The sequence below is a fragment of the Copidosoma floridanum genome, unplaced genomic scaffold (genome assembly GCF_036245765.1).
Source record: "Copidosoma floridanum isolate Cflo_tuat_1 unplaced genomic scaffold, Cflo_Japanese_pri ptg000021l, whole genome shotgun sequence".
NCBI classification, from domain to species: domain Eukaryota; kingdom Metazoa; phylum Arthropoda; class Insecta; order Hymenoptera; family Encyrtidae; genus Copidosoma; species Copidosoma floridanum.
Genome location: NW_028321898.1, coordinates 11,451,971 through 11,468,418, shown reverse-complemented (window position 1 = coordinate 11,468,418; position 16,448 = coordinate 11,451,971). Strand labels below are relative to the sequence as shown.

Sequence of the window (16,448 nt, the reverse complement as noted above, 5' to 3'; positions counted from 1 at the left end):
TCCCCTTCCTAAAAATGCGTGTCAATTAGCTGACATTAGTGACCTTGGATGTCAATTGAAAAAGAGGACACAAACTAGGCTGAAGATGAGCAGAACGGACCAAGAAGTTGGTTTTAAAGAGAAAGATAGAATAAGAATTTACAGACAAATATGGAAACGTGAGTAACAAGTGCGTGTGAAATAAATTAATTCAAGCGTGATTTGAATGTATTGTTGAGAGCGGGCGTGCCATAATCCTTGGTCCTCTTTTATTTACACGCTGGTACTCTATTTAAGTCGTCTTCGATCAAACGAAGTACTTCATCATAAATAAGTAAGCCTGCATTCGTAAACTCAAATGTATACATGATTATCTTTTAATGCTAAAATAATGCATATTTTCTCTCTAACACCTGGATATGCCTGCTCATGAGTTGAAAAATGTTATCCTGGTTAACAAGATTTAATAATGATAGAAAAAAGTCATTGACTCATAAGAAATACCTGTTAATGATTGATTATCTCTTTTTTACTATACAATAGGCTTGGAAACTGAGTAATTAACATCGTGGGTCTGGGGCCATCCTAACGTCAGAGTTCGATTTGAATCTAGAAATGAGCTATCCTTAGAGCACGTAATTGTCTTACGTCACAGACCCTAACACCTAGATATTAGACTACAAAGCCTCATAACTTCACAGCTTGTTAATACAATAGCTTAAGTAGACCTATCCCTTTATTACCACTCGAGTATCTAACACCACAAGTGTAGTAAGCTGAATTAAGGTAAATGCTTGCATTAAGCTTTTATGCAATTGCTGGTTTTGTGCTTTTATTTGTGTAAGGTTGGTTATGTATGAGTTAATCTGCAAAAAGCAGTGATAAATTGCCCTCTCTGTAGAAAAAAGTCATCTTGATCTTTTGCATTATTAAAATAAAGGTTTTTTTATTATTATGATAAACAGTATTTCTTAAGTTAGTGTCTGGTACTTTCAGTTATTAATAAAGTTTATGGACCTAATAATGTTATACTAGATTTGGTGTTATTTACTCTTGGATTATTAAACTTTGCAATTCATGTAGGGTACTTATTGTCTGAAAGTTAAAATTATGTTGTTACAAGAGCAGATTGTTTTCGAAGGGTGTCTATATCGTAACAAAAGTTACATTTTTTTAATCTTATGTCTGAATTGTAATTGTTATTCTTATATTTTACCAGTCATATGTAAAAAATATTTTTTTTCTTAATTTTTAATAAAGTTTTGTAGACGATTTATGTAGAATTTTTATACAGGTATTCATGTATTACACAAACTGTTATCATTGAACAGAGTCTGTAACCAGTGCCCCCATAGAATTAATATTGAAAAAGCATGTCATACATGCAGCCATGTGTGGACTCAGTTTCCAGTTGTCATAGTTACTCTCCAAGAGTAATGTAACATTTAAATTTTCTAAGATAATATAGGTTCATCTTTCTAAGATAATATAAGTTATCTGCTATAAGTAACATGCAAACCTCGATGATGCTACTGAGTCTTTTTTCCTCTACTATGCATGGTGTCCCTTCTGTCATAAATTTTGTAATTTAAAGTGTATTTTCACGTTTTTTCCATTTTATTGGATAATGTTGTAAAATCTTAAATTGTCTAGTTTTTTGCTTTAATCCATGTTTGTAAATCATGGATTAAAATAAAATAATGGTTTGAAATTTAATGACACACTTGTATTTAAATTTTTTTTATTGATTTAGAGTATGCTGTTGTATTCATATTTATTGTAGGATAATAATCATCTGCGAAATATAGTTGAGGTGACCTATTTTTTAGATTTTGATTTAAAAATCTTCCATCATGCAAAACAAGGTGTCACTACGGATGTTTTCCGTAAGAAAAGTCGTGTTAAGGTTAGTCAATATATTTATTATGTCTAAATAAACTTTTTTAAGATGCTTTGTATGGATGTAAGATATCATATACTTACAATCGCTCATCATTCTGACATTTTGTATCTCTTTCATAAGTGATTATTGTGTTAAACTCTGATTGATTTAATTCACGTATCATATTTTTGCTTATGTAGGCAGTCGGAACCATAACAATTTTTAACATATTATGACTAAAGAATATGTTAATATTCAAAATTAAAATAAAAAAGTTTAAAGTTATAAAAAAAAAAAATTATTTTACTGACTTCTTGCATTCTTCACGTAGTTATACCTAAGCACAACTGCAGTTCTAAGTTTTTTAAGATCTTGTAAGTCACTTTTGATCTATTGGATGCGCTGTTAGAATATTTGCAGAAATGAATGAAACGTTTTTTTTACTAGTTAAGCTCTTATATGTAACTGGGAAACTGGCTGTTTCTAGTTTTTAAGCTTCTCGTGATTTATCTAACTTTTGAATAAATGTGTTGGGCCATTTGACCAGCTTTAATGTACAACTATGGCATAAAGCCATTTATTTCAGGTTATTTTCTAGCAGATTTAATTTAGATTTTGTTTGATTAAGCTATTAAAAATTTGAAGCCTTTCTTGGGAGTTAGTATTAGAAGATTTATGTGTAAGGTCTGAGTATTAGATGTAGTCGAGGTCTCTATTGTCAGATATAAGTCTCTTTTTAAAGTTTTCAGGACTTTCTAGAAGCTTGTTTTTAGAGTTGCTCTCATTGGTATTATTTTGTGGTAAGTGTAAGGCTTAATTATTGTTTGGTTCTTACGACGTCATTATTTCAGGTCACGGTAGAGTTTTATTATAATTGCTGACTTCAGCATGATTGCCAATATGGATGGTAATGCGGTTTAAAGTTTCAATGTAGGAACCTCTTTATTTCTGAATACAGATGTTTGATGGTTACTAAATTTAAGGTTTCAAATTTTGTTGTTATTATTAACAGTGTTCGTATGTTTTAGATTTCTGATTTCACAGTTATAAGTAGTATGTTGTGCAGCTGGATTTCAGACTACAGAGATTATTGATAATCCATAGCTGTTTGTTTTTTATATTTACCAGACTTAAGTTAATGGCTTTATAAGTTCCAAGATAATAAGCTTTATTTATTGAAAGTTTCGAAAATAAAACAAAATTTATGTTCATTTATCAAGATTTTTATCTTGAGATCGTGGAGATATTTACGGTTGGGATCAGGTCTTGTGCTCTACATACAAACCACAGCAACAACACTTTACAAATAAAACTTTTTCTAGTAAAAGTTGTCTCTGTGTTAATGGATGAACTGTAATAATTAGAGCAAAAAACGGAGATAAAATTACTAGTTGATTATTAGAACAGAAATTATAACAAATTTTTGTTTGAAAAAGAAAGGAAAAATTTACTTTCATTTATTATAAGCTTTTTAAAGGCATCAACGTGGAGGAGCAGCAAAACTGGTTGACCAGCTTGCATGAGAAGCAAAAGCATACTATACGGATGTTACTAATATACATAGCAGCGCACTGTATTAAGTGAATCTGAATGAGGTGCATACGTATTCACTTTACTTGAGATACATACGCACACACTGTGATAAGACAATCCCTACGTCATTCACATTTTTCTTACACATATATGTGATATTATACGGTGTATAATTTAATTTTTAACTGTAAGTAACAAGAAGTTTGTCTCTTATAATTTTCTCCAAATAACTGTTAAAAGTTGGAACCTTGATTATTATTAGTGTCTTGTACTTATTTACTTATTTTACTTTTCCGCTAGACTTCAAATTTTTGTTTATGCACGCAGTAAGTAAAAATTATCTTAAAACTTTACTTTAATTAGACCATTTATTTTATTCTAAACTGCGAATTGTACCATACTTAAGCTTTTGCCTTGGACCCTATTTTTACTACTGCCAACCTATTGTTCTTATGAACATTTTTATTTTTAACATATTTTTTTAATTACTCCAGAAGCTCTAATAGATTTAATTTCCCAGTAAATACAAACCTTGTAACTCTCACATTATTTTACGCAGACTTACATTTAAAACTCCACTTAACTCATCTTGGTTAATATATACCTGACATACTTCTCTATCAATCATTTTTGTCTGCAGATTATTAATAAATCTCAACTTGCACCAGATCTTGACCTATTTGGTATATTTTTAGAACTTTTTGTCACCTAGCTGTAGGTCTCATAACTGTGATGTAAGTATATTTATAATATTTAGGTTATCTCTGCAACTTACATCAAACACAAGGGAAACGCCTTTTGTTAAAGACTATTCGCTATGATCATCTTTGGTGCTGCCCTCATTGTCATCAATTTTCTATGTTAAATCTTATAGAGCAAAATAGTTGAAGCAGCCACCATCGATAAAAGTTGTTTACATTTTCATTAGAATATGTGTTAGAGTGACAAAATACACTAACGTTTTTCAGACTTTTTCGATTATAACGGAGCTCATCAAATTTTTTGAATTTTTCAATGGTTCTTTAGATTACATAGGTATTATTTCGCTAACTTCTAAATAATTTTTTTTCATGCCCTTTTTTTTGTTCTTCAAAATTACTGTATGATACAAATTATTTTTGCACCAGAACATACTTAAAATAATTAAAGACCGTTTTTTTTAGCTTTTTATAGTTTTTTTGGTACGTTATCTGAAAACCAATGGCGAAATAAGTATTGATGAACATTTTTATTCCAATTCTCCTAATTTTGTTAAATCTCACTGCCATAGCCACTATAACATTTGTTCGATCTTATTATGATATACTAAAGTTATATTGTTAAAATTGTTAATCTTATTAAAAAAATTTACAACAATAATAATTTTTTAGATTAATTTGTAATATCCTTTATTCGTGCCACTATCTTCGTATATGACAGAATAAATATCTAAAGTTATAAATAATTTTGGAAAAATTTTTGCTGGTCTAATAACTTTTGATTTGTATTTTGTACTACTAAGATAATGTATGACTGCAGTAATGTAAGAACAAGATTATATAGCTCGTAACCCATAGGCACAGTTACATGCATGGCGTAGGGTACCGCTGTATTCCATTGTGTAGAGTTTACATTTAATGTAACATTTGTAAGTTTTTGTTGTTTATATGCCTGAACCTTAATAATACTTTGATGATATAATGTTTCATTTTCAAATATTTCCAATTTATGTTTTTATCATCATCGAAGTAGTGGGCTGTCGAGACTATCTGTCTGTATCAGCTTTTATTGCTAAAGTATTTTTCCATTCTTTGGAATTTCACATTCTTTCGATGATTATATTTTCTCAGCCATCATCATCATCTTTCTCACTTTTCAAACGCTTACTTAAAAGGTTATTAAAAAGATTGTACTTCTGACCTAGAATTCCATGAACAGTCTCTACAACCTATCTTAATTTTGTTGTTACTAGATTCCTTCACTTCAGTTGTACTCAAGTTTGGTATATTTCCCTTTGAGGCAGACATGAGAACCTTAAAACCAAGATCTTCTAAATAAAGTACCACATCCCTAAAACCTTTATCCACAATGCAACTATCATTTTTTCTCATGATAGTTCTCATACCATTTGTATTATCCATAACTTTCTTCATGATGCTTGCATCATTTTCTGTAGCCAACAAAGGATCAGGAAGATCAACAACCAATCCATCCATGGTGCAAATAGTAAAACGCTTGACCAAAAGATATTTCTTGCAGCCTGAATATGATTTTTGATGCTACTCATTATTTTTACTTTCTTGTTGACGTAGGTATCTTCGATTAAAAAACCAAAGCGAGCTCAGTTGTAAAGTTAACCAATTTTTTCGCATGAATAGAAGTGTGATCACGGACAAAATCCTTTTTTTAACACTTTTTACACCGAAGTATTTCGGTAAGACATCTTTTTCAAATAAGTTAGCTACTGACTCACAAAAATCAAAAACTTTTATTTCATCTTCAGTTTCAAAACCAGATGAAATAAAATTATTCAATGATGCAGTTCATAATTTAAATAAGCAAATAACTAAGGCCTGCATGACGTCTCTAAAAGCTAATGATCTTATGGAAACTACTCATTTTTTCACCTTTTGCAATGGATCAGTCGAAAGACTAGTAAAAGAGAATACTTGTATTTCGATAAGCTCTAATATTTGATTCTTTCTAAAAATTTTTCTTGGAGTTTCATCTGAAAATTCCTTTAAAACTAAGCATATTTCATCAGCAGTTAAACTAGTACTACTACAGTATAACTGTATTAGTTTTAGGTCATCATAAGAGAATTGTTTTTTAATTAAATGTTTAAAACAATCCCGATATTGATTTAGAAGAAGGATTTTTTTTTCTTTAAAACACTGCAGTCTTGCAGTTCATAGTACAAGCGTCTAGTTATTTTTATTTCTACAGGTGCAACATGTTATATGAAAAACAAAAGTCCTTTGAAGGGGCTACTCTACTCAAGTTGGTATTTTTTTCTTACGTGCTACCTCAAAAATATTTCCTGAGCTCTGAAAACTAGTCAATTCTAAGCTTGACTGAGTGATTATTGACTGACTTCCATCACTGGTTGAAGATTCTCCTTCTACTGTACGTTTTCGTGTGCCAAAAAAACAAGTCTTTTACACTTATCACAGAATTTCGGCTCAATTTTAATAATATACTCATTGAACTTTTCACAAACGGTTTTAACTTCATTAGCTGAACTAAATACATTAATCTCAGCTAACATTCTATTGAGACTTCGTTTTAAGCAATTACAGCATCGATCAATTGCATCAAATTTATCCATGTTCAATGTAAAAACTGAAATGACAAATATTTAACATATATTAGGAGATTATAAAAGTACTTACAAAAAAAACTACGAACGAAGTTAATAAATTTGATTAAATCATTTTCATATTTTTTTTTTTTGACCAACAAACATTTGATAAAAATTTACTCACAGAAAGCCAGGAGATACCTAGTGATTGTAATCTTCTACAATCACTTGTCTCACTGACGCACAGTGGGGCTAATTGAGAAAAAAATGTTTAAACCCATCTACAGGCCTCAAGTATAAAGCGATTTTTAAATTCCTTCTCACAGTGCTTTATATACGTACAGTCTGCAGCTAAAAATAATTATTAGACAACAGTTATAAGTTGAATGAAGGAAACAATGAAATAAAATCTGTCAATTACGGCTGGTTGCAGGCGAGTGAAGAGCATTTCTCGACGAGACTCCCCCCCCTGGCAGACTTTTTTCTACTAGCATACAAGCAGTTAAGCCAGGTACTTGACTCATAAAACAATTTCTTTGTGTCAGCTATGTAGTTGAATTATATGCAATTCAGAGATAAGATGTCTAATGCAATTTAATTATCTAATGTATTTGTCTTATGAATTTTAATTCCGTACATAAAAACTATAACATGAATCACGATATAATACATTTATTTAACTTTCTTTCTGCAGAAAGTATAATTGTTTATAATACTGTTTTTAAAAACTGCGAGAAATGTTATTAACTGTCACTGTCACCCGTACTACTGAATTAAGAGATTTTAAACACTAAAAACATATACTGATAGGGGCATGTTATATCAAATTTGTGCATTTACAATAGTAAATTCGTTGAATAAAAATAAAGTTTAGTGTTAAAGTAAGCGCTTAAACCTTCGTGAGTCCTCAAAAATTGTTAAATAAATGCGTAACATGCAAATTAAAATTGTAAAAAACGTGATTATTGAGACATTGGGAATTTTTTACCCAAAAACCACGAATCGTAAAAAAAGTTTGTAAAAATGTGTTTTGCTCAAAATTGGTCAAAGAAAATAGTTAAACTTTTTATTTTCACATTTGAACAATTTTTTAATTTATCAACAAAATATGTTCATAACCCTTTTCTCCTCAGAATTTAGACTTTCGCCCCGTAAAATTCGTAATCAGAGAATAAGATAACATAGAAAAAACCTTGGTAAAAGTGTGGAGCCCCATTGGATACGAGAACCTACTGAGCCCCCTTAGCATATTTCTCGTATACTTTATTTATGTTTCCTTGTTTTTCTTATTCCTCCTATTCAAACCAATATAACTCATTACTTCCAAGTGAGTGTTTCTTTTTTAATGTAGTGGTTCTAATTATCCCCCCTTATTTTAGATTGATAATATTAACTATATTTATAACAGTAAACGTTGTACAATATAAGTCTTAGCATAGGGGAACAAGTATAGAGGACTAAAAAGGGAGAAGTGTAAGCAAATCGCGTTATAAGAACGCGTAAACTTGGCAAAGCAAAGCACCTTAAATAAAGTCTTTCGTACCTAAATATGACTGTAACCGGTCCTTTGCAGCTACAAAAATAGTAAAAAAGTTTGCAGAACAATTTTAATATTCTAATATTTGTTGGACAAGTATTTTTAAGGTAATATTACAGAAATATATTTTTTTTAAATCTTAGTTTTATTTTAGAGCATCGTTTGATACAATATTAGTAGTTATGGCGGTGGGATTTCCCAATATTTTTAAAAATTAGAATAAAAATGTTTATAAATAATTATTTCAGCGTTAGTTTTGTGATTATGTATCAAAAAACAAAAAAAAAGGATCGAAAAAATAGTTGTTACTAATTTTCATGATGTTTCGGTGGAAAAATAATTTTTTAAGGACCATACTTCGAAAGAACGTAGATAAGTACATAAAAAAGTGTTTTGTAGAAGTTGGCCAAAAAATGCTTACATAACCTCAAGAACCATTGAAAAATTCAGACAGTTTTTATGAGCTCAACTATAATCGAAAAAATCTAAAAAAAATTAATGTATTTCTGTTATAGAATTTTTACGTTCCTAAATTTTTTTAAAATTTTTTAAAATGATAGATCAAGCAGAAAGGCTTTTTTCCAAAAAAAACACGTTTTTTTTTTTTAACTGTGAGAAAACTTTAACATAGAGCACGCGTCCAACTTGGGTATGACTTTAAATTTATCGTTCAATGCATGTAATCTCTTTCGGTAATATGCAACGTAGTAAGTTTCTAACCTTAATCTGAATATAGTAACAATGATTACACAATTGTTGGAAAATCTTATAAAAATCAAACGTGTGACATTTGCGGCAACTGATGTACAGGAATATGATAAATAACTATATTAGCTTATTATTCTCTTAGAAACTTAATGTGATTCGGATTCTCTCACTAAAAACATCATTTGTTACTTTTCACTTTAATTTATTACGCTTATAAAGATTTAGCCCGTATTTTAAAACTAATATTAAATCAAGGATGTATTTCATTAATCTTAGTAACTGAAAATTTAAAAGCACTATGCTCAATCATCATAATTTTAAAAGAAAAAAATAAAATAGTCTTTGGCCTTTGAAGAGTGGCAAATCTCTAAACAATTACTAAACACCTTACTTCCCTTGTCATAGTCAGCAGAAATAAGATATAATGATGAGAATAATTCCTAACAAAAGACTATACATAAAAGTTTAAGTATGTACGATTAAATAATAAATCCCTGCAGTTCCTAAAAAGTGTTATGAACAGAAAATTGTTTAAAAATTGCTTTCAAGTGAAAATATACAAAAAAAAATTTTTTTTTCAAGTACTGCAATGACAACAAGATTTTCTTATTTTAGCTTAATTGTAGGCTTTAGGAAACCAATTTACTTAAGTCATAATTAGTTTTTCTACAACAGTTCTTTTCAAATAATCGCAAAAAATAATTTAATAAACGATCAAAGTCTCGAAAAATTTAATAAATTTGTTACTTTAAATAAAAAAATGCGACAGTTAAGACAATTGAGTGAAATACGAGTCTCATTACCATTTAACTTACAAAAAAAACTTTTTTGTAATATTTATTATTTTTCAAGGTATTTTATTTGTTTCTTGAGAAGGTCCTAAATCTCAAACTTATAATAAAGCTATTAAAGTTTTCACAAGCCTATCCAGGGCTCACTTTTTTTTCAGACCGTCAATTTTATAAATCTGTTGTTGCCGTATCATTCCATTTCACACCGTTTTTTGATAATAATTTAGGAACAAATGAATGTATTGTCATGTTTTTTTTTGTATTAAGATAACTATTTTTTTTCTAGAAGTTGAAGGAAAAAAAAAGCTTTGGAACATGTACAAGCAGAAATAATTTTTTAAAGTGATTAATGCGTCCACTTTAAAAGGATGATATACTTGGATAAAATATCATAATAAATAATTACTTATTATGGAGATTATAGTAAATTTTTAAGTTTGAAGGCTAATTTGTTATTGATTAAATGATTTCAACATGCGAAAGAGCCAAAATAACTTTCTACCTCTGGTACCTTCCATTATACTTTGATCTTTTTCTTATATTTGAGGTACGGAACGGAAATGACAACATTTAATCAGAGCAGTATATTGAGATAATAAGCCAATAATTGTCATGAATCAATTAAATTCAAGAAGTTCCAGAAAAAATGCTACGGGGACCATGAACACAGCTTAAGGTGCTTACACTTGTCTGTGGAGTGTCATGGCTAAATTTATTGAGACATAGAACACGAGCCACTGATAACAATTACTGATAGTACGTGCAGTGATGATGATTGCAATAGTGCTGCAAATTAAGATATCAGTTGGATATCAAAATGTATCAAGATAGATGAACATAAAATATTGCATTAAATAGAGATAATAACATTTCTGTGTCAAAAACATAAAAAATACTTGGATAAATTGAGATTTGATTAGTTCAACTGTTCAACTTAATATTCTGATGCTATCTAGATAAAACGTGGGCATGTTAGAAATTTAATTTTCACTCAATGTGAGATATTTATGCATTTCAACGTTTGAACACGTTAAATACGTGGTTTTAGTACTTTAAGTGTATGATAACCTAATTAAAGAATTAAAAGACTATTTCAAAAGTTTTAATTGTTCGTGACAATCATTTTTTTGTATGTCCAAATTGTAACTAGGTTTTCGTTATTATCGTTTGTTACTCAAAACTGAAAAAAAACTGATATAATCGGATTGATAGTACAAGAGATTCAAAAATTTTTTAACTTTATTGCATTTTTTACGTTGTTTGATCGATTACAAATCTGCCTCTAGAACTAATGAAATTATCATATTCTCAGTAATCATTACTTTCTTCACACTGCACTATTTTCATGTGGGTAATTCTTTGTTAGTGAAATTTTATCAATTAACAAAGTTGTAAGTTTTGGAAAGATGTAAACAAACGTTATACGTTAATTACAGCCATAAATTTTGAACAATAAATATTTGATGCATTAAGCAACTAAAAATATTATCTCAGTTTGCCCTCGAAAATTTTTTCCGTTAATTCGTAGAAAATAACTAGTAATTAAAATATAAAAGTTGCATGATAACACGTTTATTTGTTGTTGAATTATTGCGGATTAACAGAGTCCGTAAAAGTTTTCATAATGTTAATGCCATTTGAAAGTTTAAGATTAATAAAAATTATTACGGTATTAATAGACTTATGAAATAGACTTATGATAAAAAACGTGAGCCCTCGATTAACTAGTTGTGATCATGATATTAGTTTAACTATTAATTTAACATCTTAGGCCTTTTTAATAGATGAACAGAGTATCTCAAAAACTAGTAAATTTTTTGTTCACAAAAATTTTTTGTAAGTTGAAATTAACAATGCATGCATGTGTTTTTCTTTCCAAAGTCAAAAATGATTAAAATTTTTTCAAGTTTGAAAATTTTTTTTCGAAATCATTCAAATAAATAGTTAAGGAAACTTAATTACCTTGGACTCAAGGAGGCTGGTTCTAAAATATATCGTAATCAGCATTAATGAACAAAGTATTTTTTAACATGCCCTTGTAAAATTAAAAAAAAATCTAAATATTTTGTGTTTTTTAAAGTTTAAGACAACTTTTGAAGAATATATTTTGTTATTTACTTTCAAGGAACTTCAGGGTTTTGTTATTCACTTTTTAAAACGACTATCTTTTCAAAGTTATCTGTCTGGAATTATTTTAATTTGCCATTATAAATGAAATAACTCCTGTGGACTAAATATACTTTGTCTTTTTCCAGGGGACCCAAAATACGTAGCTTTACAATTTTTAGTCACCCTATACCCTGTCTTTTCCATATATTGCCAATAGAACTTGTATGATAATTGAATGATTATTTTATGCAAAATAAAAGTTTTTTAATTAAATATGTATAGCCAAGCTACATATGTATTAATAAGCTACATAAGTTTGACAAACAGAAGTAGACACATCTGGAGAGTATGTTATTGTGTAGTCACATAGTACTGAATTACAGCTGATTTTTTTTTTTTTTTTATCACGATTATCAAAAAATTTTTAGTAAACATGATGCAAATTTTTATCTGAGTTGCAACCTTACGTTTTAATTATATAAATCTTTTTTTTAGCCCAAGAAGAAAAATGTCAGTATTTTGATGCAATGTTCTCTCCACGCTTAGAATATTTTATATTACAATGTCTTGGGCCAACTATACCAAGTGTGTCTGTTTTTAAAGCTTCACTACCTGTACCTCGTTTTCATATTCTGCTGCAGAATAACACAATTTTAAAAGTAAGTATCATATTGATAAAAGTAAATGAAAAAAACCAGATGTGGGTCTCAGGACCTCTGGCAGAAGTGAAACTTTTCACTAGTGAGTGATTGAACTCGGTGATATGGAAATCGTACAGTGTTAGGTGCACATTTCATAACTTTTATGATATTAATAATGTGTATTAAAAGATTTCCTACCACAATTCTGTATTCAACTTAGAGTCACCATCGATAATTATCATTTCGATTTATGTAAGTTACTTTTATCTCTCAACCAAGAATTGTCACAAGAGAGACTACACAATTCATTCCTATTAAGATGCAGATATTACGACCTTTTTCCAAACCATATAAATAATAGCATGCGTTACTTCCATAGTTTTTTTTTTGAAACTGTTTAATCCAAGAATGAACATTACTCTAATATCTTTCACACAAAAAGAAAACTACTCAACATAGAAATTGAAGATTCTCATAGATATATTTATGTTGTTAAATACGAATTACTTTCTTGTAAACAAAAAATTGCGAAAAACTTTGGCCAAAAATTTTTAGAAGCTCTTATACATTTCTCAAACAAAACCTATTGCAAAAAATGCTCCCATTTTCGCAACTCTCTTGACAGTAAATGAACACGTTTAATTTTAATCTCTGGCTGTCGTACTATCGAAAATAACTCTAATTACTCTCATGCCTTTAACCCGGTTAACGAGTAAAAAGAAAAATTTTAAGCTTTCAACGATTCTTACAGTGAAAAACATAGCAATTTTGTAAAAATTCAACTAATATAACACTTCCAGACTCAGTTAGTTTTATATTAAAACTTGGCCCAAAATTTAATTTTGTATATAACTTTGACATAAACATGATTATTAAGCTTTTTAAGCCATTAGAGAGCTCTTTAACTTTTGATAAGATTAATATAGATTCATCCAAAAAAATTAGACAAACCTTTATCTCTGCCATAAAAAAAAGGAATAGTAATAATACAAACAGAACCACATACTTTGACAAAACAATCGCCATTCACCTCTCGGCAACTAAAACATTTCTTAGTAAGCACAGGGACCTCCTTGTCACCAGAGCTGACAAAGGTGACGTCACAGTCGTCATTCACAGATCTGAATAAATTACCAAGGTTGAAGCTTCTCTTAACGATGATAATTATTACCAAAAACAGGATTGCAACGGGAGGACTAATCATCTCAATAGGCTCATCAATTCCACAAAAAAATTGGTTCAACTTTGGTCTAGCAGAGGTGTTTTTGAGAGCACCAAAATTCGTGAACCAAACCGTGACTACCTTAGTGGTTGCAATTTAGCAAAAACCTATGGTTTTGGTCAAGGTTTATTAGGTAGGGTTGCCTGTGCGAATCATTGTCTCTTCCATTGGTTCCCCCACATACACACTTAACAAACGGTTCTCTGCTTTCTTTGATAAATTTTGGAAGAAGTCTCTATACTCTCTAAAAAATTCATATGATATAAAATCAGTTTTGGGAGATCTTGTTATTCCTAATAACTATACTTTGTTTTCTTGTGATATTGTTTACTTGTACTCTAACTTGCCCTTTTCCCTTATTAAAAAAAGTGTAGGGTAGAAACTGGGACACATACTAGATAGATTGCACATTGACAGGAGGGAGTTTCTTTATGGTCTGGACTATCTTATTAATTCTAATTATTTTGTTTTTAATCAACACATATACTAACAAATTTGTGGCACCCCTATAGGAGGTTGCACTTCCCCTTGGATTGCGGAAATTATTCTGGAATCTTTGGAGAAATCTTTTTTACCAAAGTGCAGTGAATTTTGTTTGTTGTACAGAAGATATGTGGACGACTGCTTTTTAGTTGTTCGTTCCTACAGTGTTAATACGAATCTTCAAATTTTTAATAAGTTGAACTCTTTCATACAATTTACAGTAGACCATGAGGTCAATAGGTCCATTCCTTTTGTTGATATAATTATTACACGTATTCCAGACTCTATATGCGAATTAAATTTGTACAGGAAGCCTTCTGCTTCTGGCAGACTTCTCAATTATTTTTCCCATAATCGTGTTTCACAAAAAATAGCCATAATATTTTCTCTTAGTGACAAATGCTTCAAACTTCCACATCCAAAACTTAGATATGACAACATCAATCAAGCGAGATTTCTCTTGGCCGCAAACTGCTACCCTCCACACTTTGTAGAAAAATACATCAAAGCAAGAATCAGTATCATCAATAGAATCAGTAAAAGTAACTACCTAAATCATGCTATGAGGCAACTAGTAGTTCCACCTACCGACGATTTGCATCGTGTTACCCCTTTCGCTGTTCTTCCGTATGTCCCTGACCTTAGGAAGATTCTTCACTCAATTTTTTCCAATCATAAAATAAGACTCGTTTTCCAAAATTTAAATAAGTTCACTAATATCATCAAATTGGGCAAAGATCCGACACCTAAACTACAAAAAAGTGGCTCACATACAATAATATTAATCTAGATACACTTAATTTTGTGTGGGGGTCGAAAGGAGGGAGATGGTTCATGTGAGGCACAGAGATTGAGTTATTGCTTAAAACTGCTTATTTAGGTGATTTTAGTTATGTATAGTTACAGAAAATATGGATATTCGCTTTGTATGAAACTTTTCATAACACGCAACAAAACAAACTGCTGCTGTTGTTGTCATAACGTAATTTTGAGTTATTTGATTAGTCCAATACAGCAGTGGGTGAATAAGAATAAATAGTCTGTAAGATACGTTATTACTAAGAAAGATATAACTTTAATAAAGAAGATATCTACTAAGGAGAAAATTGTATATACACAAAAGTTGTGTATCTTTAACACCATTAATTTACCCTTATTACTCTGTACAACATGTGTCTAAAACACTCAAAACTTTAAGCATCAAAGTCATCGATACAACTGATCATACGTATAATTGAAATTCATATATTAAATAATTGTATTAAAATAGTAGAAGTAACTACCACAGCATCTGTATGGTGCTCATAAATGGTAATTATAAGATAACCGTAGAACTACTTAATTTAATAATGCTTCAAAAGTGGTGTATATAATTTTTGTAAATCGTAGAAAGTTTTAGTAACAGAAAAATAGATCATACAAGATATGCATGGTACTTTTTTTAGCATTCTTAAAACTTTTAACACTAATGCACGTACGAGTTTGTTGAAAAGTTATAACAGTGTTTTGACGAAATTAGTGTTCTAAAGGGTATCTGTATCAGAACAGAAGTTACACGCATTTAAAGTTGGACCACAGTTATGCTTCGTATTGCTCCATTCTCCCATGCACTGGACAAAGAGTGTTACCTAAATTAATGATAAGGTTACTTACACAATTCATGCAGCTCATCCATACAGCTACACTGAGAAAGAAGTGGGAGAGCAGAACTCTTTCAAAGGAGCTCTGCTTTACCAAACAGTAGGGCTACTTATCTCCACTCGAGTGAGGCAGCTGCTGTTCCACAGCGAAAGACTAGAGCCCCCCTTGCGGTGCATACACAATCTCTCTTGGCGAGACTGTAACTGTCTCCTATGTGGCTATTTCACTGACGGTGCGATTTTGTCCACCCAGTGAGACGTCACAGCTCCCACTCATGCAGGATACAAGCGATCCTTCGAGTGTGGAATACCTGTTGTACCGTAAGTGGCGCTACATACGCGCTACAACTATGAGAGCATAACCTCACCACTGCTGGTACATCACCGCTTCCACTTCTTTCTCAGTGTATAGGTGTTTACAAAAAGTACAATAATTTTATTGTTATACTGATATGTCCCTGTTTAATTTTTTCTGTAAGACTAATCTATATGACAATGCGAGGTAACAATTCTTACACCATACTCCTATCATTCTTTCATTTGCTTTTTGAAGTATTTTCTACTAAGATATATGCAGAACTTACGTATTTTTCTCCGAAATAGTCTGTTTTTCTTAACTAATTAAAAAAAATACCTTTGAGTG

General features: G+C 30.3%; 1 protein-coding gene across 1 annotated transcript in view; it reads left to right on the top strand.

Moving 5' to 3' along the window:
* Positions 1–16,448, top strand: part of Dpp10 (Dipeptidyl peptidase 10) — a 1,604,019-nt gene that overhangs the window by 961,678 nt on the left and 625,893 nt on the right. The window contains exon 19 of the mRNA XM_089594726.1: positions 12,315–12,478. Within this exon, the coding sequence (XP_089450852.1) occupies positions 12,315–12,478 (164 nt within the window). The remainder of the gene's footprint in view (positions 1–12,314; positions 12,479–16,448) is intronic.